Source organism: Panthera uncia, chromosome A2, assembly GCF_023721935.1.
Source record: "Panthera uncia isolate 11264 chromosome A2, Puncia_PCG_1.0, whole genome shotgun sequence".
Taxonomy (NCBI): domain Eukaryota; kingdom Metazoa; phylum Chordata; class Mammalia; order Carnivora; family Felidae; genus Panthera; species Panthera uncia.
The window spans coordinates 10,909,653-10,931,118 of NC_064816.1; the positions used below are offsets into that span (position 1 = coordinate 10,909,653).

Here is a 21,466-nt window from a genome sequence, read left to right on the forward strand (position 1 = left end):
CGTGAAGAACAGGATTTATCAGAAGGGAGTAGAAGGATACAATGACAATGGCTGGAAGCTCCAGGGGAGGAATGTTTTCATTCTGGGAGGCAACCCAGAAGGATAGTGAAAGGCAGTCTTTAGAGACAGCCAGGCATAGGTTCAAGTCTTAGCTCTGCCATTTTGACAGCTTCACCTAGAGCAAGTTGCCTAACTTCCATGCACACCAATATTCTCGTGAGTCTGCTCAAGATGCTCAAAATGCAGGTGATAAAAACAGCACCTCTGTTACTAGGTTAATGAGAGAGTTAAATCTTAAGAGGCACAGAGTGGGAACTCAGTGTGTTAACCTTAAAAATAAAAACCCAGTTATTTTACCAGCAAAAGATGTGTTTATTCAGAAATAAAATGGAATCACAATCCAGCGCAAACAGGCCGCCACAAAACCAAAGGCAGGTTGGGGGGAACAAAGGAAAGGTAGACTTTTTAAGGAGAAAAGGGGTAAGTTGGAAAGGCTGTTATAAAAAGTCCATTAGAATAAACCGAGAGCTCAAAGTATGGTGGCTTCTTACTGGGAGGGTGGGGAGTAGTAGCCACTCCCAAGGTCAAGTCCATCTCTTCCTGTCCTTGTCAAGTTTGCAATGGACTAGGAGGGACAGGGTGTGAGCTCTCTTCCTGCCCAAACCTCTGACTGCATTTTAGTGAGGTTTCCCACTGCTAATTTTTACAAATGCCAGCTGTCATTGATCGGGGTACCCTCTTGAGCAGACCCCGGGATGGGGAAGACCTTCTCCACCAAGTAGCTGAGCTCTGTCTCTCACACTTCGCCCCAGGCACAGAAATTGTGCCAGAAATTGCCAGAAAGGCAATTTCTCAGCAGGGACTGAATTCATCCTCGTGGGCTTCTCCACCTTCCCCCACCTTCAGATGATGTTCTTCCTGTTGTTCCTGCTCATGTACCTGTTCACGCTGCTGGGGAACCTGCTCATCATGGCCACAGTCTGGAGCGAGCGCAGCCTGCACACGCCCATGTACCTCTTCCTGTGCGCCCTGTCCACCTCCGAGATCCTCTACACTTTGGCCATCGCCCCGCGCCTGCTGGCCGACCTGCTCTCCACCTGCCGCACCATCACCTGGAAGACCTGTGCCAGCCAGATGTTTTTCTCCTTCACGTTCGGCTTCACCCACTCCTTCCTGCTCACCGTCATGGGCTACGACCGCTACGTGGCCATCTGCCACCCCCTGCGCTACCATGTGCTCATGAGCCCCCGCGGCTGCGCCTGCCTGGTGGCCTGGTCCTGGGTAGGTGGCTCGGTCATGGGGCTGGTGGTGACCACGGCCGTTTTCCACCTCACCTTCTGTGGACCCAATGAGATCCACCATTTTTTCTGCCACGTGCCTCCTGTGGTGAAGCTGGCCTGTGGAACTGATGTACCAACCATGGCCCTGGGTGTGGGGCTGGTGTGCATCATGGCCCTGCTGGGCTGCTGTCTCCTCATCCTCCTCTCCTACGCCTTCATCGTGGCCACCATCTTGAGGATCCCCTCAGCTGAGGGCCGGCACAAGGCCTTCTCCACCTGTGCGTCCCACCTCACTGTGGTCATTGTGCACTACGGCTTTGCCTCTGTCATCTATCTGAAGCCCAAGGGTCCCCAGTCTCTGGAAGGAGACACTCTGATGGGCATCACCTACACAGTCCTCACCCCCTTCCTCAGCCCCATCATCTTCAGTCTCAGGAACAAGGAGCTAAAGACAGCCATGACCAAGACCTTCCTCAGCAAACTCTACCCAGAAAAAATATGATGATCAGGGAGGAATTACTTGGAAACAGCTAAGTTGGGTTACCAACTTAGAAACTGCACCCTTGAGGGGCACCTGGGTGGCTCAGTCGGTTGACCACCCGGCTCATGATCTCAGGTCAGGTCTTGATCTCAGGGTCTTGAGTTCAAGCACCACATTGGGCTCCATGCTGGGCGTGGAGTCTACATTAAAAAAAAAAAAAAAAGAGGAAAAAGAAATGGCACCTTGTAAACATGTAATAACCTATATTTATCTGATGCTTTAAGGTTTACAAGGACCCTTGAAGGCAACATCCAAATGCACACACAATGGTTAATCAGCATCAAGAGTATATTCAGAGTGGAAAGACGTATAAGATGATGACACAGAGAAAATCAGATTTCACGATTCTCATCTGTTGCATGACATTTTATCAGGCAGCCTCAAACCTGGGATCTGTTCTTCTCTTGACAGCAGCCAGAGTGGTCTAATTAGTCCCACTACCATTAGTCCACACTGCTAGGAGAAATGGAAGATGCCAGGTCCCCACCTTCTACTAGGCAGTAATGGGTACCTCCAACATGGATTTTGTAAGGCTGCAAAAAACTAAGCCAGATTATAGCTGAGGAGAGCAAATCACCCTAAATTTCAGCATTGCACAGATCTGTACAATAACCGTTAGAAACAGTTAACAGAGCAGACTCACAGAAAAAGTCAAGGAAACCTCTGCATTTCAAGTGTGAATCTTGAGCAGCTGCAGGGACACAGAGAAGTCTCTATAATAAGTCCCACCATGAGAAATCGCCTGCTGTGTTAGAGAGTGATGTGACACATGGGCCAGTATGGAACTCTTTGTTGAACCACATTGAGTTCAGAGTCCAGGATAAAGGTGTATCTCATGATCAGACCAGCTTAATGCTTCCCTGTGGCCATGAGGGGGATTTAAGGTTGATCATACTACATAGTATTTATATTTTGTTGAAAATAAGTGTATTCAAGAGAATGACAAATACTGTATAATATCATTTATATGCAAAGCCTAAAAAAGCTGAACTCAAAAACAGAGAGTAGAGTCATTGGTTACCAGGGACTGAGGGGTGAGGGAACTGGGGAGATGTTGTTTAGGGGTATAAATTTGCAACCAGTAGATATATAAGTCCTGGAGGTCTCATGCACAGCATAATGATTATAGGTGACAATATTGTATTAGCAACTTCAAAGTCCCTAAGAGGCTAGATCTTAATTGTCCCCACCACAAAAATGAAATGATGATTATGTGACATGATAGAGATATTAGCTAATGCTACAGTGGCAAGCATATTGCAATATATAAATGCATCAAATCAATACACTGTACACCTTAAACTTACACAATGTTATGTATCAATTATATCTCATTTAAAAAAGTTTTTCTTGAGGCACCTGGCTGGTTCAGCCAGTAAAATATGTGATTCTTGATCTTGGGGTTGTGAGTTCAAACCCCATGCTAGGTGTAGAGATTACTTAAAGATGAAATTTAAAAAAAAGTTTTTTTGACAAATTTAAATTGTTTCTGAATATGAATCTATGCATTCATTTAAAAATAATAATTTAGGGGCGCCTGGGTGGCACAGTCGGTTAAGCGTCCGACTTCAGCCAGGTCACGATCTCGCAGTCCGTTGAGTTCGAGCCTTGCGTCAGGCTCTGGGCTGATGGCTCAGAGCCTGGAGCCTGTTTCCGATTCTGTGTCTCCCTCTCTCTCTGCCCCTCCCCCGTTCATGCTCTGTCTCTCTCTGTCCCAAAAATAAATAAAAAACGTTGGAAAAAAAATTTTTTTTTTTAAAATAAAAATAATAATTTATAGGGACGCCTGGGGTGGCTCAGTCGGTGGAGCGTCCAACTTCAGCTCAGGTCATGATTTCACACTCGGTGAGTTAGAGCCCTGCGTCGGGCTCTCTGCTGACAGCTCGGAGCCTGGAGCCTGCTTCGGATTCTGTGTCTCCCCCTCTCGCTGCCCCTCCCCTGCTCATGCTCTGTCTTTCTCTGTCTCAAAAATAAATAAAAACATTTAAAAAAATAAATAAAAACAATAATTTATAGTAATACTTAATGGACACTAGGTTATAGTGATACTGTTGTGCACAACAACCAATGTAATTAAAATGTACGATGAATGGGGTTCCTGGATGGCTCAGTCAGTTAAGCGTCTGATTCTTGATTTCAGCTCAGGTCATGATCTCATTGTTTGTGGGATCAAGCCCAGCTTCAGGCTTTATGCTGACAGCGTGGAGCCTGCTTGGGATTCTCTCTCTCCCTCTGCCCATCCCCTGCTTCCACTCTTTCTCTCTCTCAAAATAAGTAAATAAACTTTAAAAAATATTTAAAATGCGTGAACAATAAATTAGTTAAATTACCTAAAGCTAAAATAAAGAAAATGTTTATTCATGTTTATGTTGAATAATAAACTATTCATCATTTGTCCTAAAGTTGGACTCAGTCTTTCTCTATAACTCAAGTGGTAAAAATATCCCATCTTATCATGAAGTGGGAGGATGTAGGAAACAATTTCAGTCAAATGTGGGAAATCCAGACCATTCTTCTTTGCAGAATATACACTGCACTGCATGTTTCCTATTACCCCTCATGAACATTATCTCATCATAGCCACATGAGGGGATCAGGGCAGATAAACACATCCACTCCCTTTGACAGAGGGGAAACTCGGGATCAAAATGGTTGTATGACTCATCCAAGATCACACAACTTGGTAGGGCCAAGATTCTGGTGTAGGTCTTTTGTGAATCCCAGTCCTGGCCACCCAATGCTTCACACATCTTCCTATGGTGGGTTTTGTGGGGTGCCTGTCCATGGAGGACTAGTCCACCCTCAAACCAAACACTCCACAATCCTAAGAGACTTTTAAACCACAGGCAGGCACTTGCAACCTGCCAGGCATGAGCTTTGGGACACTGATGGATTATTTCTATAGATTCAGGTCTACTTCCTGATTTTAAAATAAGTTTCATCTTGCAGTAAATTCTTATCACACTGAGCCAAGATGCTCCTCTTCTCCAACAGCAAAGCCAATCTGGACAAGAATACAAGCTAGTCTCTTTCATTTTCTTCGTTAAAGGCCAAGTTGGCCTCTGATCCTACTGGTATCTGAATAGACAGAGAACCTGGAAGGTAGTTGGTGGGCCAGTGTGAGTCAGGCCTCCAGTGTCTTATGCTAACTTATTTTGATCCCTTAGGCTATCCGCTTCCTGAGGTCAGGAAGTCTGTCTACCTTGCTTACCATCACACAGCATCAACATGATATTAGGAAGACATAAATTGATTAATAAATATTTCTTGGGTGGACCTATGTATTCCCTACAGTACTGAAACAAACCAGAATATTGGTTTATAATATTTACTGTAAGAAGCCTCATTGCCCTCCAAAGCAGTGGGAGATGGGGTAGGGGGAGCTGTGTTTGAGGTCAAAGTGACCTGGGTTTGAACTTGCTTCCCATTTTTCCACTGAATTCAGTCAACCTCTTACAGATATATTCCACATTTGTGTAAATAAAAGTATATTCAGAGAAATAAAATTTATGATTGGAAAGCATTAGATATATCCATTAGTGAAGGATTGTTAAATGAACATTTGTTCATTCATACTTGAAACACAAAGCAGTTATTGCCAACTTGACAATAAATTATATTTAAAAAACAAATAAATGACAGAAGATTAAAAAAAGAAATTTGATCCTTGGACTTCATCAATGTCCTTTCTCCCTGGGGATCCTATCCAGTATCAGGGCTTTATGTACACTCTGCACACAGGTGACCCCAAAATTCTTATCTTCATTTCTATCCAATAGCCTACTCAGCATCTCTACATGGATATCTAGTAGGTATCTCAAACTTAATGTGTCCAAAATCTAACTCTTAGACATTTTCATTGCCATTATCATTTTCTCTGTGTCCCTCCCTCTCTCTCTCTCTTTCTCTCTCTCTCTCTCTCTCTCTCTCTCTCTCTCTCTCTGTCACACACACACCACACATTCTTCTACAGTCTTTCTTATCTCAGAACACAGCAATTCAATCTCAATTCCTTGAAGACATTTCTGCTCAAAAATCATAGAGCCCTTCTCTAACCACACTACACAAAATAGATACACTCCTGGCCATGTCCCATGTCTATTGATCAGCTTTATTTGTCTGACATGTGCTTATCACCACCTGGAATATACCTGCTTATTAGATATTGTCTGTCTCTGCCCAACAGAATGTTGTTTGAGGTAGTCAGGGACGCTTGGTCCATTTTGCAAACTGCTATATGCCTACACAGCATGCGGTAAGTTCTCAAATATTTGTTGAAGACATTAAGTAAAAAGAATGATGACAAATGAACATATAACTGTGAGGTACAGTTTTTGTCTACACAATAAGATGGACAAAAAATGTTTCAAGTTTATTAACACTGTTGGAGTGGGTGTGGGGAATTGGCTGTCACACTTCGTTGTTTGAGCTTAGGCAGGGCACTTCCTCTCTCTGAGCTTACACTGAAAGAATGTAACAGCACCTACCTTCTAAGACAGTTGTAAGATTGAAGCAAGACAATGCTTACAAAGGGTTTAGCATGGTTACCATGGTGCCTGGTGCAATGGTAGCCACAGGAGTTAGGATGACATTATAATTTCAAGGTTTTTTTTATAAGTTTGGGATCAGAGGGAGAGGTGTGAATTGAAGCAATGACCATCTGGAGCCATCAACTTTGATGTATCCATCTTGGTTATCAGTGCTGCGGAAGGAGTAGGACCTCAGTGGAGAGGATTGGGGTCCAGCAGGGGGCACCACTGGGAGAAGGGTTGCTCTAGCTAGGCTTTCTGACCTAGTCTTTTTCTCCCAGAATCCTCTTCTCCTCCTCTCTGTGGCTCCTAGCCTCCATGCATGGTCCCCATGACTCATCACCATGGCAACAGCTAATGGGACTGGAGATAGGTGATGACACCTGGCTCTCTCAAGAGACAAAGAGGTGCTCTGAATGGCAGACAAGGCTGTGCAGTGGTTAAGTGATGAAGCAAAGTGGTGTTGGTTGAATTACATCCCATTTCTTGGCCTCAGTTTCCCATCTTTAAAATGGGCTCAATAATAATGTAGCCACCTGTTAGGATTGTTCTGAGAATTAAATAACATTGTGTATGTAGGGTGATTGACGATGTCTGGCATCCGATTGCACTCAAGGCCAGCTTTTAAAGATCTTTTCAGTAATTATTTGCAGCTTTCAAATGTGTCTCAATTCCTGTGCTAGTTTTGGGAGGACAGAGATGGGTACATTGCTATTTCCTGTTTCTAGGTGCTTGGTGGAACGACAGAGAAATATCAGGGCTCTCACCAAGATATGGACCAAGAGCTAAGGGTCACCAAAGGGGCATGACCCTAACCAGTGCCCACCAGAGGATGCTTGGAAGTTTCTGGAGAATTTTTGGTTGTTAAAGCTGAAGGAGGGAGACATATGTCACAATATCTAGTGGGCGAAGGCCAGGGATGACATTCAACACCCCACAATGCATAGAACAGACCCAACCACAAAGAATGAGCCATCCCCAAATGTCAGTCATGCCAAGGATGACAAATCTTATTGTATTTCTTCAACAAACACTTATTAGGCACCTACTGTTTGACAGGCACTTTTTTAGATGCCACTAGGGATATAATGTTAAACTCATTAGACATGACCCCTGATTTCAGTGCTTGTACTTCAGAGAGGAAGATGTGGGTATTAAACAAATAACCTAATGAACATATATGATAAACTGTGATAAAAGCTATGAGGAAAAGAAGGGAGTTGCTGTGATAGGAGTTGCTCATAATAGGGGTGGTGACACAGTATGGGGAAGTCAGAAAAGGCTTTCCTGAGGAGGTGGCATTTAAAGCCAGACCTATGGATACGTAGGACTAAGGAAAGGGCAGCTGTCTGTGCAAACTTCCTGAGGTCTGAGCATGCTTGGTTTATTACAGAACAGCTGGAGAACTAGGGGGGCAGGAGAGGTGGGAAGGGCTGTGGGATAAAGCTGGAGTTGAAGCAGTGACCCAACCACACTACAGTTTGTAATGTATCTCAAGAGTATATAAATAGACTGGTGATTTTTCAGGTTTTCCCTTTAGCAAGATCCCTCTGGCCTCTGGACAGAGGTAGTCTGGGAGGTTGGGGGTGGGGAAGGAGGAAAACACCCTTGAAGAGGGAATTGGCAAGGGCAAGGGGGTCAAGTCAACATTGGGGAAGAACAGAACAAGAGGAGTTAAGGCAGCAAACTGCATCTCTCAGGCTGGCCTTTGCCTCCAGAAATTAGCACTGAAACACTTGGTGGCTCTAATTAGTGCAGGGAGAGGGGTCCCCTAAAGTCTGGAGATCTCGCCGTCAACAGCCCTTCTCAGCACTCCAGGCCTTTTAATCACCTCTCTGGGCTCTGGCTATGCCTTGGGGATACCAAAGAATGTGTCACAAAGGGGACCATTAGCAAGGAATGGCAAACGGTGAGGAATGGAGGGGGTGGGGGCAACTTCTAAAAGGGGAAGCTGAATCTTGGCGAGGAGGTGGGACACTTCCCCTGGGTGTGGGGGTGGAGTCCTGGCCAACACTAATGAGCAGAGGGGCGGGGCTCTCTCCCCTGATGTGGAGGGTCTTAACCTAAAACCCTGATGTGTTTACACTGACTTTTGGCACATATTCCTACTTCTATTTTCTATCACCAGATAAGTTAATTATGGCTTCTATTTTTTTGGTCTTTTTCAGGGAAAATAAATGCAAGATTATTTGGGGTGGCAAGGAAGGGGAGTCTAGCAAGGCAGGGACTAGGGTCAAGCAAGTGAGGCATTCACCTTGACCACCAAGTTTAAGGGGCCACCAAAGAATTCAGTGATCAAGATAAATCATATTTTGGGGCACCTGGGTGGCTCAGTCGGTTGAGTGTCTGACTCGATTTCAGCTCAGGTCATGATCTCACCGTTTGTGGGTTCCAGCCCCGTGTCAGGCTCCTTGCTGATAGTGTGGAGCCTGCCTAGGATTCTCCATCCCTCTCTCTCTGCTCACTCTCTCACAATAAACTTAAAAAAGATAAATTGTATTTAATACAACCTTTTTAAAACCAAAATTAATGCAAAAAATGTATGATGAGCAGCGCATCAACATTTTAAATAAAGATGGGATGTAACGGTGAGCTTTCATAGCTCTGCCTCAAACATCTCGTCCTGACCCAGCCCTTGGGGTCTAGAATCTGTCACCTACAGAAACAACATACATTCACTAACTTCAATTTCCTTGGTTGTTTTAAATTTTCAAAGCAACTAATACTAAATCAAAAGAATTAAAAACGTGATTTATTTACATTTCAGAGTGCATTGACATTTGTCAGTCCAATTAGAGGAAGTGGATTTTTTCTCTGATGACCACAGGGAACCACACCTGTTATGCCCAGAATTCATGATCCCCAAAGACCACTAGGGAGCCGAGTCTGATGCAAAAGCAAAAGAGCCTTTATTCGAGCTAGCTCGAGCTCAATCCCCTACCTGCGCCGACGCAGCGGTGAGATACCAGGGAGAGAGAGCGAGTTTCAAAAGGACAAAGTTTTATTGGGGCGTAGGGGCAGTTGTTGAGGTAATGGCTGTGGCCTCAGCCGATTGGCTGGGGGAGGGTCCGAGTCCTGTTAGGCAGGTGAGGGGGGGTTACTCAAGGGGAGGAGGTGTGGTCAAGGTGAAGGACACAGAACAAGATGGAGTCCGCCGGCGTAGGCCCGCCCTTTCAACACCTACAGTTTTTGGATATAATCCAGAAGCATGTTTGCCATGAGCTCTTTCAAGTTCACAGTCTCTCACCTGTTTCCCAGGTCAACCAGCATATACTCCAAGACGTCTCTGGATCTGTAGCCAGCTAAGGAGCAGTGGCTACACCCCAAGACTTATGCTGGCCACTTAAACATACCTCTTACAGGACAACTCTAAGAGGGGTCGATCTTACCATCTGGACTCTTTCTCATTTTGTAAGGGGGGCAAAGGATGTCACCAAATATTGCTAGCTAACTGCCTTGAATCTTCTCAGTATAACTTAGGAATCTGGCTTCAAAAGGGATCAGCATTTCTTTAGAGCAAACAATTTCATGTTTGAATATAACAATATTTTGCATATTAATACATCTACTAATGAAAACATAGAAATGTTCAGCCAGTTTGGTCGAGATTACGATGTGTCTCACCGATCCTCTCATGCTGGAGGTTTCCTCCTAACCCCCGAGAACGTGTATCTCCAGTTCTGGCTTGTTTTTTCAGGGCTTGCTACAATTGGTCTTCTCCTTCCAATCAACACCTTCATGTCTTCATCTCTTCTTGGAACACACTGGCTTCCTCTCCTGATAATTCCTGAGAAATGTATGCTTCTGACCCCAAGTTCCAACATAAAGAATTCTAGTTTTTCCACTTCAGGGCAAGACCTTTAACTAATGGATTTAATCTCTTTATAGCCCTGTTTCCTCATCTTTGAAATGGAGCTGATAATATTATCTTCCTTGTGAAGTAAAAGAACCCACGTGTGTTAAATCATTGAAGACCATACCTATCATTGGGCCACTTGGGTGCCTCAGTTGGTTGAGCATCTGACTCTTGATCTCAGGTCAGGTCCTGATCACACGGTCAACAGATTGAGCCCCGCCTGAGGCTCTGTGCTGAGCATGGAGTCTGCTTAAGATTCTTTCTCTCCTTCTCTCTGCCTGTCTCTTTTCCTAAAATAAATAAAATTAAATTTAAAAAAGGACTATACCTATCTATCATTAGTTACCAGGGAAATACAAATCAAACCCACAATAAGATACTACTAGAATGACTATAATCAAAAAGTTAGATACATTAGCGTTGGCGAGGATGTGGAAACACTGGAACCCACAGAGACTGCTGGTGGGGATATAAAATGGAGCCACCACTTTGGAAAGCAGTCTAGCAATTCCTCAAATGATTAAACATAGAGTTACCACATAACCCCTCATTCCCACTCCTAAGTACACACCTCCCAAGTGAAAATGTATGTCCACATAAAAACTTGTACATGAATGTTTACAGCAGCATTACTCATTATAGCCAAAAGTTAGAAACAACTCAAATATCTATCAACAGATGAATGGATAAATAAAATGTGGCCTATCGAAACAATGGAATATTATTCAGCCATAGAAAAGAATGAAATACTGATACATGTGGATAAACCTTGAAAACATTATGCTGAGTAAAAGAAGCCAAACACGAAAGGATAAATATTGTATGACTTATATATATGACTTATATAAAATGTTCAGAACAGGCAAATCTATAAATACAGTGGATTAGGGCTGCTTAGGGCTGAAGGGAAGAGAGGAAAGAGGGATGACACTTAAAGGCTATAAGGTTTTATTTGGAGGTGATGAAAATGTTCTAAATTGACTGATTTGGATTACACATATCTTTAAACAGGTGAATCATATGGTATGTGAATCATATCTCAATAGAACTATTTTTTTTTAAACCTTACCTAGCTGATGATAAATGTCCCTCCCTCCCCCCACCATGGGGAAAAATGGAAGCTGTTATCAGCATAACTATTAACAAGGAAGGAAGAAAGAAAGGAAGGAAGGGGGGGGGGTTGGCGCCTGGGTGGCTCAGTTGGTTGGGTGGCTGACTTCTGCTCAGGTCATGATCTCACAGTCCCTGAGATCGAGCCCCACGTTGGGCTCTGTGCTGACAGCTCAGAGCCCAGAGCCCGCTTCAGATTCTGTGTCTCCCTCTCTCTCTGCCCCTCTCCTGCTCACACTGTGTCTCTCACTCTTTCTCTCAAAAATAAAGATTAAAAAAATTCAAAAAAAAAAGAAAGGAAGGAAGGGGAAGGAAAGAAGAAAGAAAGAAAGAAAGAAAGAAAGAAAGAGGGAGGGAAGGAAGGAGGAAAGAAAGAAAGAAAGAAAGAAAGAAAGAAAGTTGATTGCTTTTGTTTCCAACTCATATATCTGGCTTTATCTTTGAGCTAAAGATTCTGTAGGACAGTGGTTCCCAAAATTTCATCCTCAGACCTGCAGCCTGAGAGCACCTGAGAGCTTGTTAGATGTACGGATTCTAGAGCCCTACCCTGACCTGTTGAAGCAGACACTTTGGAGTGGGGCCCAGCAGCCTGTGACCTAACCAGCCCTCCAGGTGACTGTGATGTGCCCCCACCTTGGAGGTCCATTGCCACAGAGGACTCACTGGGCTGGTGGCATACCACATCCCTGCACCTGTCTGGTTTCATGAACCTGGGCAAGTCTGAGCTTCACTGTGTCCATTTCCTCATTTAAAAAACAGGTGTAATCTAAAGGGGCTGCCTGACTCCGCCTGAGCACCTCCCTTGAAGCAAGACCCAGCCTGTGGATGCTTCCCTCAATATATCTGAGTACACAACACATGAAAGAGAAATGGATTCTTATTGAGGATTTCAAGGGAGTCAGGAAAGGGGGAATTATATCAGGCACTTTATGGCAACCTCATAAACCTTATAAAATGCCCATTTACAGGCCTGCTCATTCCTCAAACTTTTTCACCAGTCACTGAGCCCATCACCTCCCTTACGTCCTGGAGGTTAAGGGCCAGCAACTGGTTCTTCTTCCTGTCCCGACCCTTTCTCTCAGCTCAGCCCCCACTTCCTTATCCCTCTCCCATGAAGGCTTCAACTCCATGTGTCCACACATAGCTTTTCTCCCAAGGAGAAATTCAGATCCCTCCTCTTTCTTTCTCCTCAACCAGTCATTCAGCTCAATGAAGGCAACTCCTAAGAGGAGACACCTTTCCTCCAAAAATGTGAAGAATTAAAAATGAACAATCATTTTCTTCATCAAGAATGCTTTCCTTTCTTCAGTGTAGTATTCAGAATGAAGCAATGGTGTGTCTGAGGCAGATGACACAATGCTTGGTACACAGCAGGTGCCCAATCACAGTTTATGCATTTGGGGCAGAGTCGGCATCCCTCATTCACACATTCATGATAAACCATGAACACAGGTTCCCCAACACAGTGACGTGGGCACCCCCTCCCCCAATGCCACCATCAGGCACAGGAACCTGGAGGAAGGTGACATACTAGGTCCATAGTGGGAAGGTCGACACCCCAGTGAATCCAGGAAGAACAAGGTCAACCAGACTGAGAGAAAGGAGAGAACACACACATCTAGAACTCGGAGTACTTGCAAAGTGGGGAGGTGGGGTAAGAATCATCACCAGTGAAGTGTAATCATTCCCATTTTACAGATAGAAGCCTGAAGTGCCTCTACCTGACACATCATTGCCACGAAAGGAGCCACTTCAGGAGCTCTGGGGATGGAGTTTTCTGAGGAAGGTCTTGGTCATGGCTGTCTTCAGCTCCTTGTTCCTGAGACTGAAGATGATGGGGCTGAGGAAGGGGGTGAGGACCGTGTAGGTGATGCCCATCAGGGTGTCTCCTTCCAGAGACTGGGGACCCTTGGGCTTGAGGTAGACGACAGAGGCAAAGCCGTAGTGCACAATGACCACAGTGAGGTGGGACGCACAGGTGGAGAAGGCCTTGTGCCGGCCCTCAGCTGAGGGGATCCTCAAGATGGTGGCCACGATGAAGGCGTAGGAGAGGAGGATGAGGAGACAGCAGCCCAGCAGGGCCATGATGCACACCAGCCCCACACCCAGGGCCATGGTTGGTACATCAGTTCCACAGGCCAGCTTCACCACAGGAGGCACGTGGCAGAAAAAATGGTGGATCTCATTGGGTCCACAGAAGGTGAGGTGGAAAACGGCCGTGGTCACCACCAGCCCCATGACCGAGCCACCTACCCAGGACCAGGCCACCAAGCAGGCGCAGCCACGGGGGCTCATGAGCACATGGTAGCGCAGGGGGTGGCAGATGGCCACGTAGCGGTCGTAGCCCATGACGGTGAGCAGGAAGGAGTGGGTGAAGCCGAACGTGAAGGAGAAAAACATCTGGCTGGCACAGGTCTTCCAGGTGATGGTGCGGCAGGTGGAGAGCAGGTCGGCCAGCAGGCGCAGGGTGATGGCCAAAGTGTAGAGGATCTCGGAGGTGGACAGGGCGCACAGGAAGAGGTACATGGGCGTGTGCAGGCTGCGCTCGCTCCAGACTGTGGTCATGATGAGCAGGTTCCCCAGCAGCGTGAACAGGTACATGAGCAGGAACAGCAGGAAGAAGGCGGGCAGGAGATGGTTTGGGAAGGTGGAGAAGCCCACGAGGATAAATTCGGACACGGAGCTGTGGTTTCGGCCCAGCGTGGCGGCCATCCCTGGGTGGGGAGAGAGCGAGGGCAGCCAGGTGGGCGGGAGCTATGGGTGTGTGCTGAGCCCAGCCTGGGAGGACTTCCCCGAGGAGGTACCCCTTCACCCCGCAGGCCATGGCCAGTCCCTCGGCCACAGGCTGCTCGTGAGGATGGTCAGCGCTCCTCTGAGCTGCGCAGGGTTCACGGAAGATAGTGGGCCTCAAGTGCTTAGCGCTGATCCTGGTTCGTGGTAAGAACTCAGGACATGATGATAATAATAATAATACTGTTAATAATAATGACTACTAGTATTTTAAAATCCCAGTGATAGGAGCTCTGGGTCTCTACTCAGCCACACCTGGATTGAGTCACCACTAGCTTGTCAGTGCCTCCAGTCATTGTGCTAATAGGGAATGGAAAAATAAAGAAAAACACAATTCAGTCTTCTTTTTGAAAACAGTGATTATGCTGGGGTCTCCCATGAAATATTTTGAATTGGAAGAACCTGCTGCTGGTTGGTGTTCCATCTTTGAAAGGACAGCGCAAACCTCGCCATCATGTGTCCTGTAGGCTGCATCTCCTTAGTGCCTGCCAGGCTTTCTAAGTATTATGGGGTGGCTTTTCTCTCTTTTTAGACAAAACTCTACCATGTTATCTGCCTAAGTTAAATAAAGTTGAGAAGTTGTTCTAAAACACTCTTCCAACACCAACACCAACCACCACAACATTGGGTTGGTTCCTTAACCTTTTTGAGCCTCAGTTTCCTCCTCCCTAAAGGAAGTTGATCATAATAATGTCTGACTGACAAGGTTGTTATGAGAAGTAAGATTATGCGCTTAATGTACTTACTGTGGGGAGTGAAATAGAGTAAACACTAGAGACGCTGAGAATGAGGAAGGGCGTGAATGACCAGAATTAGATTCCCTTAAAATGTAGCAACTTATGGTTGTATATTTCTCTTTCTAGAGAGAGCATGGAAGGTGGGGAGAAGGGCAAGGGAGAAGAGAGAGAATCTTTTCTTTGGGAGTTTATTTATTTATTTTGAGACAGAGAGAGAGAAAGAGAGAGGGAGAGAGAGAGAGAGCGTGAGTAGAGGAAGGGCAGAGAGAGAGGGAGAGAGAGAATCCCAAGCAGGCTCCACACTGTCAGTGCAGAGCTTGATGCAGGGCTCGATCTCATGAACCATGAGACCATGACCTGAGCCAAAACCAAGAGTCAGATGCTCAACTGGCTAAGCCATCCAGGTGCCCCTGTATCTCTTTTTTGATTATGCATTTAATGCATTTACCACTTTTGTAATTCCTGGTATTTCTGTCACATTATTTAATGCACACACACACAGCTCAAGTATATATACACACATATGTGTATATATATGTGCAAAAGCTAATATATACTTATATACATATATTTAACTTGTATAAATATACACAAACATGCATATAGTCCTATTCACTACACCAAACAACAAAATAAAACAAAACAAAAACAAAAAAAACCCAACACTAGGAGCATGGACCTATCACCAACAAAGACCATGTGTGAGGCCATAAAGGAAGTACAGGTGCATTCCATTCCCAAGTACCAATACCCAAAGCCCCAAATATATGATCATTTGGCGATACTACTGGACTTTAATAAGAAAAGGATCCCTCAAAATTCCCATGTATTTAGAATGTAAATATTGGGTGAACCATTTGACAATGCTAAAGTAACATATTAGTCATTAATCATCTGGCTAAAAGGGAAATTAAGAGATACTGAGAAGTGAATGATAATGCAAACTTGAAATAACAACTACATGAAATGGATGGTGTCCTGGAATAGAAATAGGATATTAGTGGAGAGTCGAAAGAATTCTAGTAAGAGCTGTTGTTTGCTATACAGTGTTATATACCAGCGTTCGTGCCCTGGGTCTCATCATTGTCCTGGTTCTGGAAGATCCTGGCATTCAAAAGGGTTGGTGGGGGGAGGATGAGAGTTTTCTGTATGCTTTTTGTAGCTTTCTCATAAGTTTAAAATTAGTTAATAATAAAACATTACAAAAGAAGGTATCATTCAAAGTTGCACAAAACCTGACAACAGTCTAGGAATTTCTTTAAACAAGTACACACAGGAGCTTCATGGAGAACTATGAGACCTCTAACAGACAGGAAACATGACAGATGACCTAACAAAATGGATGAAAGCAAAAGACAATATCAGAAAGATGTTCATTCTTCCCCAAATTTAATCTATACATTCAATGCAATCCTCTCAAAAACATCCAATTGGACTCTTGAGAAAGAGGATAAACGTATTGCAAAATGTTTGTCAAAAATAAGGACCCACGAATAACTGAGTCCATCTGGAAATGAAGAATGACAGGAGGTGGGGGGAGACTGCACTCTGTAGACACGCGACGGCATCTTGGAAACAAAGCAGTGTGGGATCAGTGCAAGGACAGACAGTGACCAGTGGTTCTGGAATCAGAGCTCGGAGACAGAGCCATTCATGTATGGTTAAGGTCACACCACAAATCATTTGGAAAAAAAGCGAATTGTTTAGGGGATGCTGTTGAGGAAAGTATCTGTCTCTACAAACAAAAACCACAACTAGACTCCCAATACCCCACCAAAAGGAGAATCAAGATAGATTGAAAACATAATTGTGAAAGATAAAAACATAGCTAATGACAGCAAGTGTAATAGGATCTTTGTGCTCCAAGAACAGGAAACACATTCCCTAAAAAGAAAAAAGAGCACAAACCTTCAGTAAAAAAGATCAATTCTTTTACATCGAAATTCTGAATCCTTGTAACAAAGAGCATCGTGGATAAAGGTTACAGATGACAGAGAACAGAGAGCTACTTGCTGTATAACTTCCTGAGCTCTGCCGTTCAACCTACAAGCTAGAGTTAACAATACGATAGTGCACAATTAAACACTTGTTAAGAACATAGACGCCAATATTGTATTCTCATCATCAAACTCGCGAAGAGATGAGATCTTATTTATCCCCAACACTAAAACAGACATTATGATCACGTGACCCGACCCGATAGACATGCTAGCTATTAGTGCAATGGCGATCGCATTATAATGAATAAACGTACCAACTCAACACACTGTACACCTTAAATTCACACAAGTTTATTTGTCAACTATATTTCAATAAAAAAGAACTCGTTAAGAGGGTAGATGTCCTTTAAAGTTACTAACTCACACACACACACACACACACACACAGAAGGGGGGACATAAGGAATCTTCGGAGGCGGTAGATAACATTTATTACCTTGGTTGTGCGGATGGTATCACAATTGTAGGCGTATGTCCAAAGTCATCAAAATATACCCATTAAATATACGCAGCTCTTTGTATATTATGTATACCTCGATCAAGCTGAAAAAAACCCATTGAAAAGAGAGTGATATCTAGAATCTACAGTGAGAAAAAAGAGAAATAAGGAAACCAATGAGAAAAAGGACAGGCATCATGATAGAAAGTGGGCAAGAGGGGGGCACAGGTGATCTGCAGCTGAGGAAATGCACTAGGCCAGCAGCAAACAAGGACATGAGCGGCTCATTAGCAAGGAGAGGAATTCGGTTACAACAGCAACACTCAGGACGCCTGGGTGGCTCAGTAGGGTAAGCGTCTTTGTCTTGGTTTCAGCTCAGGTCGTGATCTCATGGTCCGTGAGTTCGAGCCCCGCATTGGGCTCTGCTCTGATGGTGTGGAGGCTGTTTGGGATTCTCTGCCCCTCCCCTGCTCATGCTCGCTCTCTCTGTCTGTCTGTCTGTCTCTCAATAAACGAATAAACATTAAAAAAATAATAAAACAGCATCAATCTGTGAACACAGTGGGTACAGGCTCCCCATCTGCTTGCTGGAGTGGCAAGACTTAGAAATCTGGATCCGCCCTGTGTTGGCCCAGATGTGAGATGAGTAGACTGAAGACATCCTCACTTGGTGGTTCACGGCCAGATTAAGGGGACACTTACCCAAGGTCCCACAAACACTTCTAGATCTCCATCTGAAACACAGCTCAGCGAGGGGACGTGGTCAAGCCATTCATGGCAGCCTTGTCTGTGATGGCAGACAGTCAGGGGCAGTCAGAGACACCCCCACCCTCACCTGGGGGCAGGGCCAAGTAACATGTGGTGGGCGTGAGCCACGAAGCTCTACAAGGCATATAGAAAAAACAAACCTGACAGCCACAGAGCACAGGGGATGGCTCTGAAGCCGCAGCTCTGGTGAAAAATTGGAAAAGAGGTACACACAGGTATGCGTATTTATATCTGCATCACTGACACATGCATCTCGATGATACATACTAATATATCCATGATACACAATCTGTCATTTACATATATCACTGAGATTTGATGACAAGGCTTCAAATACTTACCCTGGGGCAGGGCTCACCCCCATATCACAGCAGTGCTTCTGCCCCCTCACCCAGCCCCCAGAAGGTTGTCACCAAGTGTTATCTCAGAGCCAAGTCAGCCAATGCTTGGAGGACCCAGGACCCCACCTGGAAAGTTTATGATTGGGCTGGGTGTCAGGATGGGGTCTCTCTCTCATGCAGGAAAGCATTTGGGGGCAGCAGGGGCCTGGGGCGGCCCAGCAATCCCGGGGCACCAGACTCAGCTCCTCCTGGACCTCATCCCTCAGCCACCATCTCTGGCCCCCACTGCCGGCCTCTGTGTGCCATGGTCTAGCCCTGGCTCTGGCCTCACGCCCCGTCTGCTGGTGCACTGTGCCCGCTGACCTCCCCTCTCGACTCCACCCTCCTCTGGCTGCCAGACTCCAGCTCCTGACACAGACACACCTTGTGGAGTCATGTCAACCCGGGGTCCAGGGCAATCTCTGCTCTGCAAGCGAGTGCCCCCTACCCACCTCCTATCCCCACCCCCTTGGGGAGCCCACCCCTTCCTCCCTCCTGGCTATGAACAGGCTCCCAGGCATGTGCTCTGAAATCCACAAATAGTACCATAAAAGGGGTCTCTCTTGGCTCCGGGTCTCTCTCTGGCACTCGTTCGGGCACTCACCCTTCCCAGAACAGCCCCTCTGCATATGCTGCAAGGGATCTCCCCTAGTCAGCTGTATAGGTCTGGACTTAAAGGGGGAGAGAGGCCCACCTTCTACCTCTGGGCTCTCAGCCAGAACCCCCAGCCAGGGCACATGCAGGCTGGCTCCCAGATCCTGCTCCTGTACCCTTTCACCTCCAGGGGACACTATGGAACCCACTCTGCTCTCTCTGCTTCTACACCACTGCCAGAGACTCAAGACTGTGCTCACAGGAGCACAAGCAGACAGAGACAACACCAATGCACATGTACACATGGCTTCTGAAATACACACGGGCAGTGGAACCCAGCAAACACGCAGCCAGGAGCAGAGACCTTGCTGGTTCTGCAACCCATCTACAGAGCACTAACCAGTGCCCGGAGCTTGTCTGGGACTGGGATAAGCCAGGGACACACAGACACTGTGGTGGGTTGTATAACATCCCCCTCAAATTCACATCCATTGGAACCTCAGAATGTGGCCTTATTTGGAAATAGGGTCTTGGCAGATATAATCAAGGTAAGGCTCAAGGTGAGACCGTACTGGGTAAAGGTGAGACCTAAATCTAATGGCTGGTGTCCTCACAGGAATAGGAGGGGACACACAGAGGGAGGCAGGCTGTGTGCAGACAGAGGCAGGTATTGGGGTGATGCGGCCACAGGCAAGGAACAGCTGGGGTCACCAGAAGCTGGAAGAGGCCAGGAAAGATTCTGCCCTGGAGTCTCTGCAGGGAGCATGGCCCTGTGGAAACCTTGGTTTTGGATTGTAGCCTCCAGAACTGTGAGGATAAATTTCTGCTGTTTAAAGCCACCTGGTTGTGGTCCTCTGTGACAGCAGCCCCAGGAAATGGATCCAGGCAAATGCAGCTGCATGTACACAAACACTGCACACAGAAGCAGGCACCGTGCTGCAGAAATGAGCACACGTGCATGGTGACAAGCCCAGGGTCGCCCTTCTGGCTCAACCTGGTGCAGAGACTACTTCCTGCCTGGGAATGGACCCTGACAATCCCTGACTGCTGTGGGTCCAGGCTTTGGGGGAAGGAGGCAGTGTGGGCCAGGTTGGGACCAGGTTGCTGGGGCCGTAACCCCTGCCCCCATCCGACTCCCCACCCCTTCCTCCAGCCAGAGCCTCCCTCTGCTCTGGCTTTCCGCGGTTGCCACAATTTCCCCCTTCAGCTCCCACCTTGCTTGCTACCTGTTCCTGGGAAACCGAGTTCCTCTCGCCTGGCGTGAAGACTGTCTGGGATGCTCTGTTTGCAGCCCAGCCTGGGGCCACCCCTCCTGCTGCTTGGTGAGCAGGGCAGGAGCTCTATCTCCGCAGGTGCCTCCCCTGAGGCGGGTTTCCTGGGAGCCTCTCCCCTGAGACTGGGATGCGGGTTAGAGCTCCTCCATGTCCAAGGGGGCTGCTGGGGCCCTGGGAATGCCCCTTCCTCTGTGGATATTTCTCTCTCTCCTCCCTCCCTCCCTCCCTCCCACTCCCTCTCTTCTTCCCCTCTAGTCATTCCACCCTTCTGTCATCCTCTCTCCTTCCTTCATCCATCCATCACATCCTCACTGAGCTCTAGCTAAGGGACCCGCTCTGAATCTTGGGATCCGAAACAACACTGATGTAACCTGGCACTAAAAAAGCCCTCAGTGTGGGGACAGGAAGAGCTGGATGCAGACATATCACATTTTATAAAATGGAACAACACAATTATGACATACTATAATATATAATATACTGTGGTTGCACCAGAACAATATTTATTCAGTAAGTTGAGTGGTGTAGTCAACTAACAAATATTTAGTAAACTTCTACTATGTGCCAAGTGGCTTTTCTTTTGATATTGATTTCAAAGCTTTTTGTTCTGTATTGAAAGTAGTGCCCAAAAGGAAAGGCATTATAATTTGTGAACTAAATTATACATCTTGCATTTCATTAGCCTAGTAGTTGGAACCACTTAGTCTTTAGCCACAAGACTACTTGTTAGAGTACCAAGGAAAAAATGTTATTTGTGCTTTGAGATTAGTCACCGAAAAGAAAATAGCAAAAAGCAGTAAAAAGATGAATTTAAACATACTGTAACATTATTACATATGTTATATGTTATATACACTTATGTATATATGTTCACACGCATATATACACATTCATTCCAGTGGCTCTGCTTTTCTGGGGAACCCTGACTAACACAAAAACCTTAAAAGAAAAAGAGGCCTTGTAAAAAATGTCCCTTTTCCATCTAAAGAGATGAGACCCAGACCTCAGGATCCCTGGTGGTTTGTCCTGTGGGTATTTCCCCCAGTTCAGCCCCTGCAACTCAGCGTCTCTCTGAGGATGTGTGTGATGCTGTGTCTTTATTCTAACGCAGGGGCCCCATCACACAGGAGGGTGAGCATCCCTCCTGAGTCACACGGTCCACGTCGAG

The 21,466-nt window shown here is 45.9% G+C and overlaps 2 protein-coding genes across 2 annotated transcripts; one reads left to right on the forward strand and one right to left on the reverse strand.

Moving 5' to 3' along the window:
* The first annotated feature begins 884 nt into the window (after nt 1–884).
* On the forward strand, nt 885–1,782 carry LOC125930972 (olfactory receptor 10H1-like). Its single transcript, XM_049643128.1, has one exon. The coding sequence runs from the start codon at nt 907–909 to the stop codon at nt 1,780–1,782; it is 876 nt and encodes a 291-aa protein (XP_049499085.1). The 5' UTR covers nt 885–906.
* An 11,286-nt stretch (nt 1,783–13,068) lies between these two features.
* On the reverse strand, nt 13,069–14,028 carry LOC125930973 (olfactory receptor 10H1-like). The gene has a single exon (XM_049643129.1). The coding sequence runs from the start codon at nt 14,026–14,028 to the stop codon at nt 13,069–13,071; it is 960 nt and encodes a 319-aa protein (XP_049499086.1).
* Nucleotides 14,029–21,466: the final 7,438 nt, after the last annotated feature.

Coding starts and splice junctions, on each gene's coding strand:
- LOC125930973 (XM_049643129.1), bottom strand. CDS start 14,028: ATGGCCGCCACGCTGGGCCGAAACCACAGCTCCGTGTCCGAATTTATC.
- LOC125930972 (XM_049643128.1), top strand. CDS start 907: ATGATGTTCTTCCTGTTGTTCCTGCTCATGTACCTGTTCACGCTGCTG.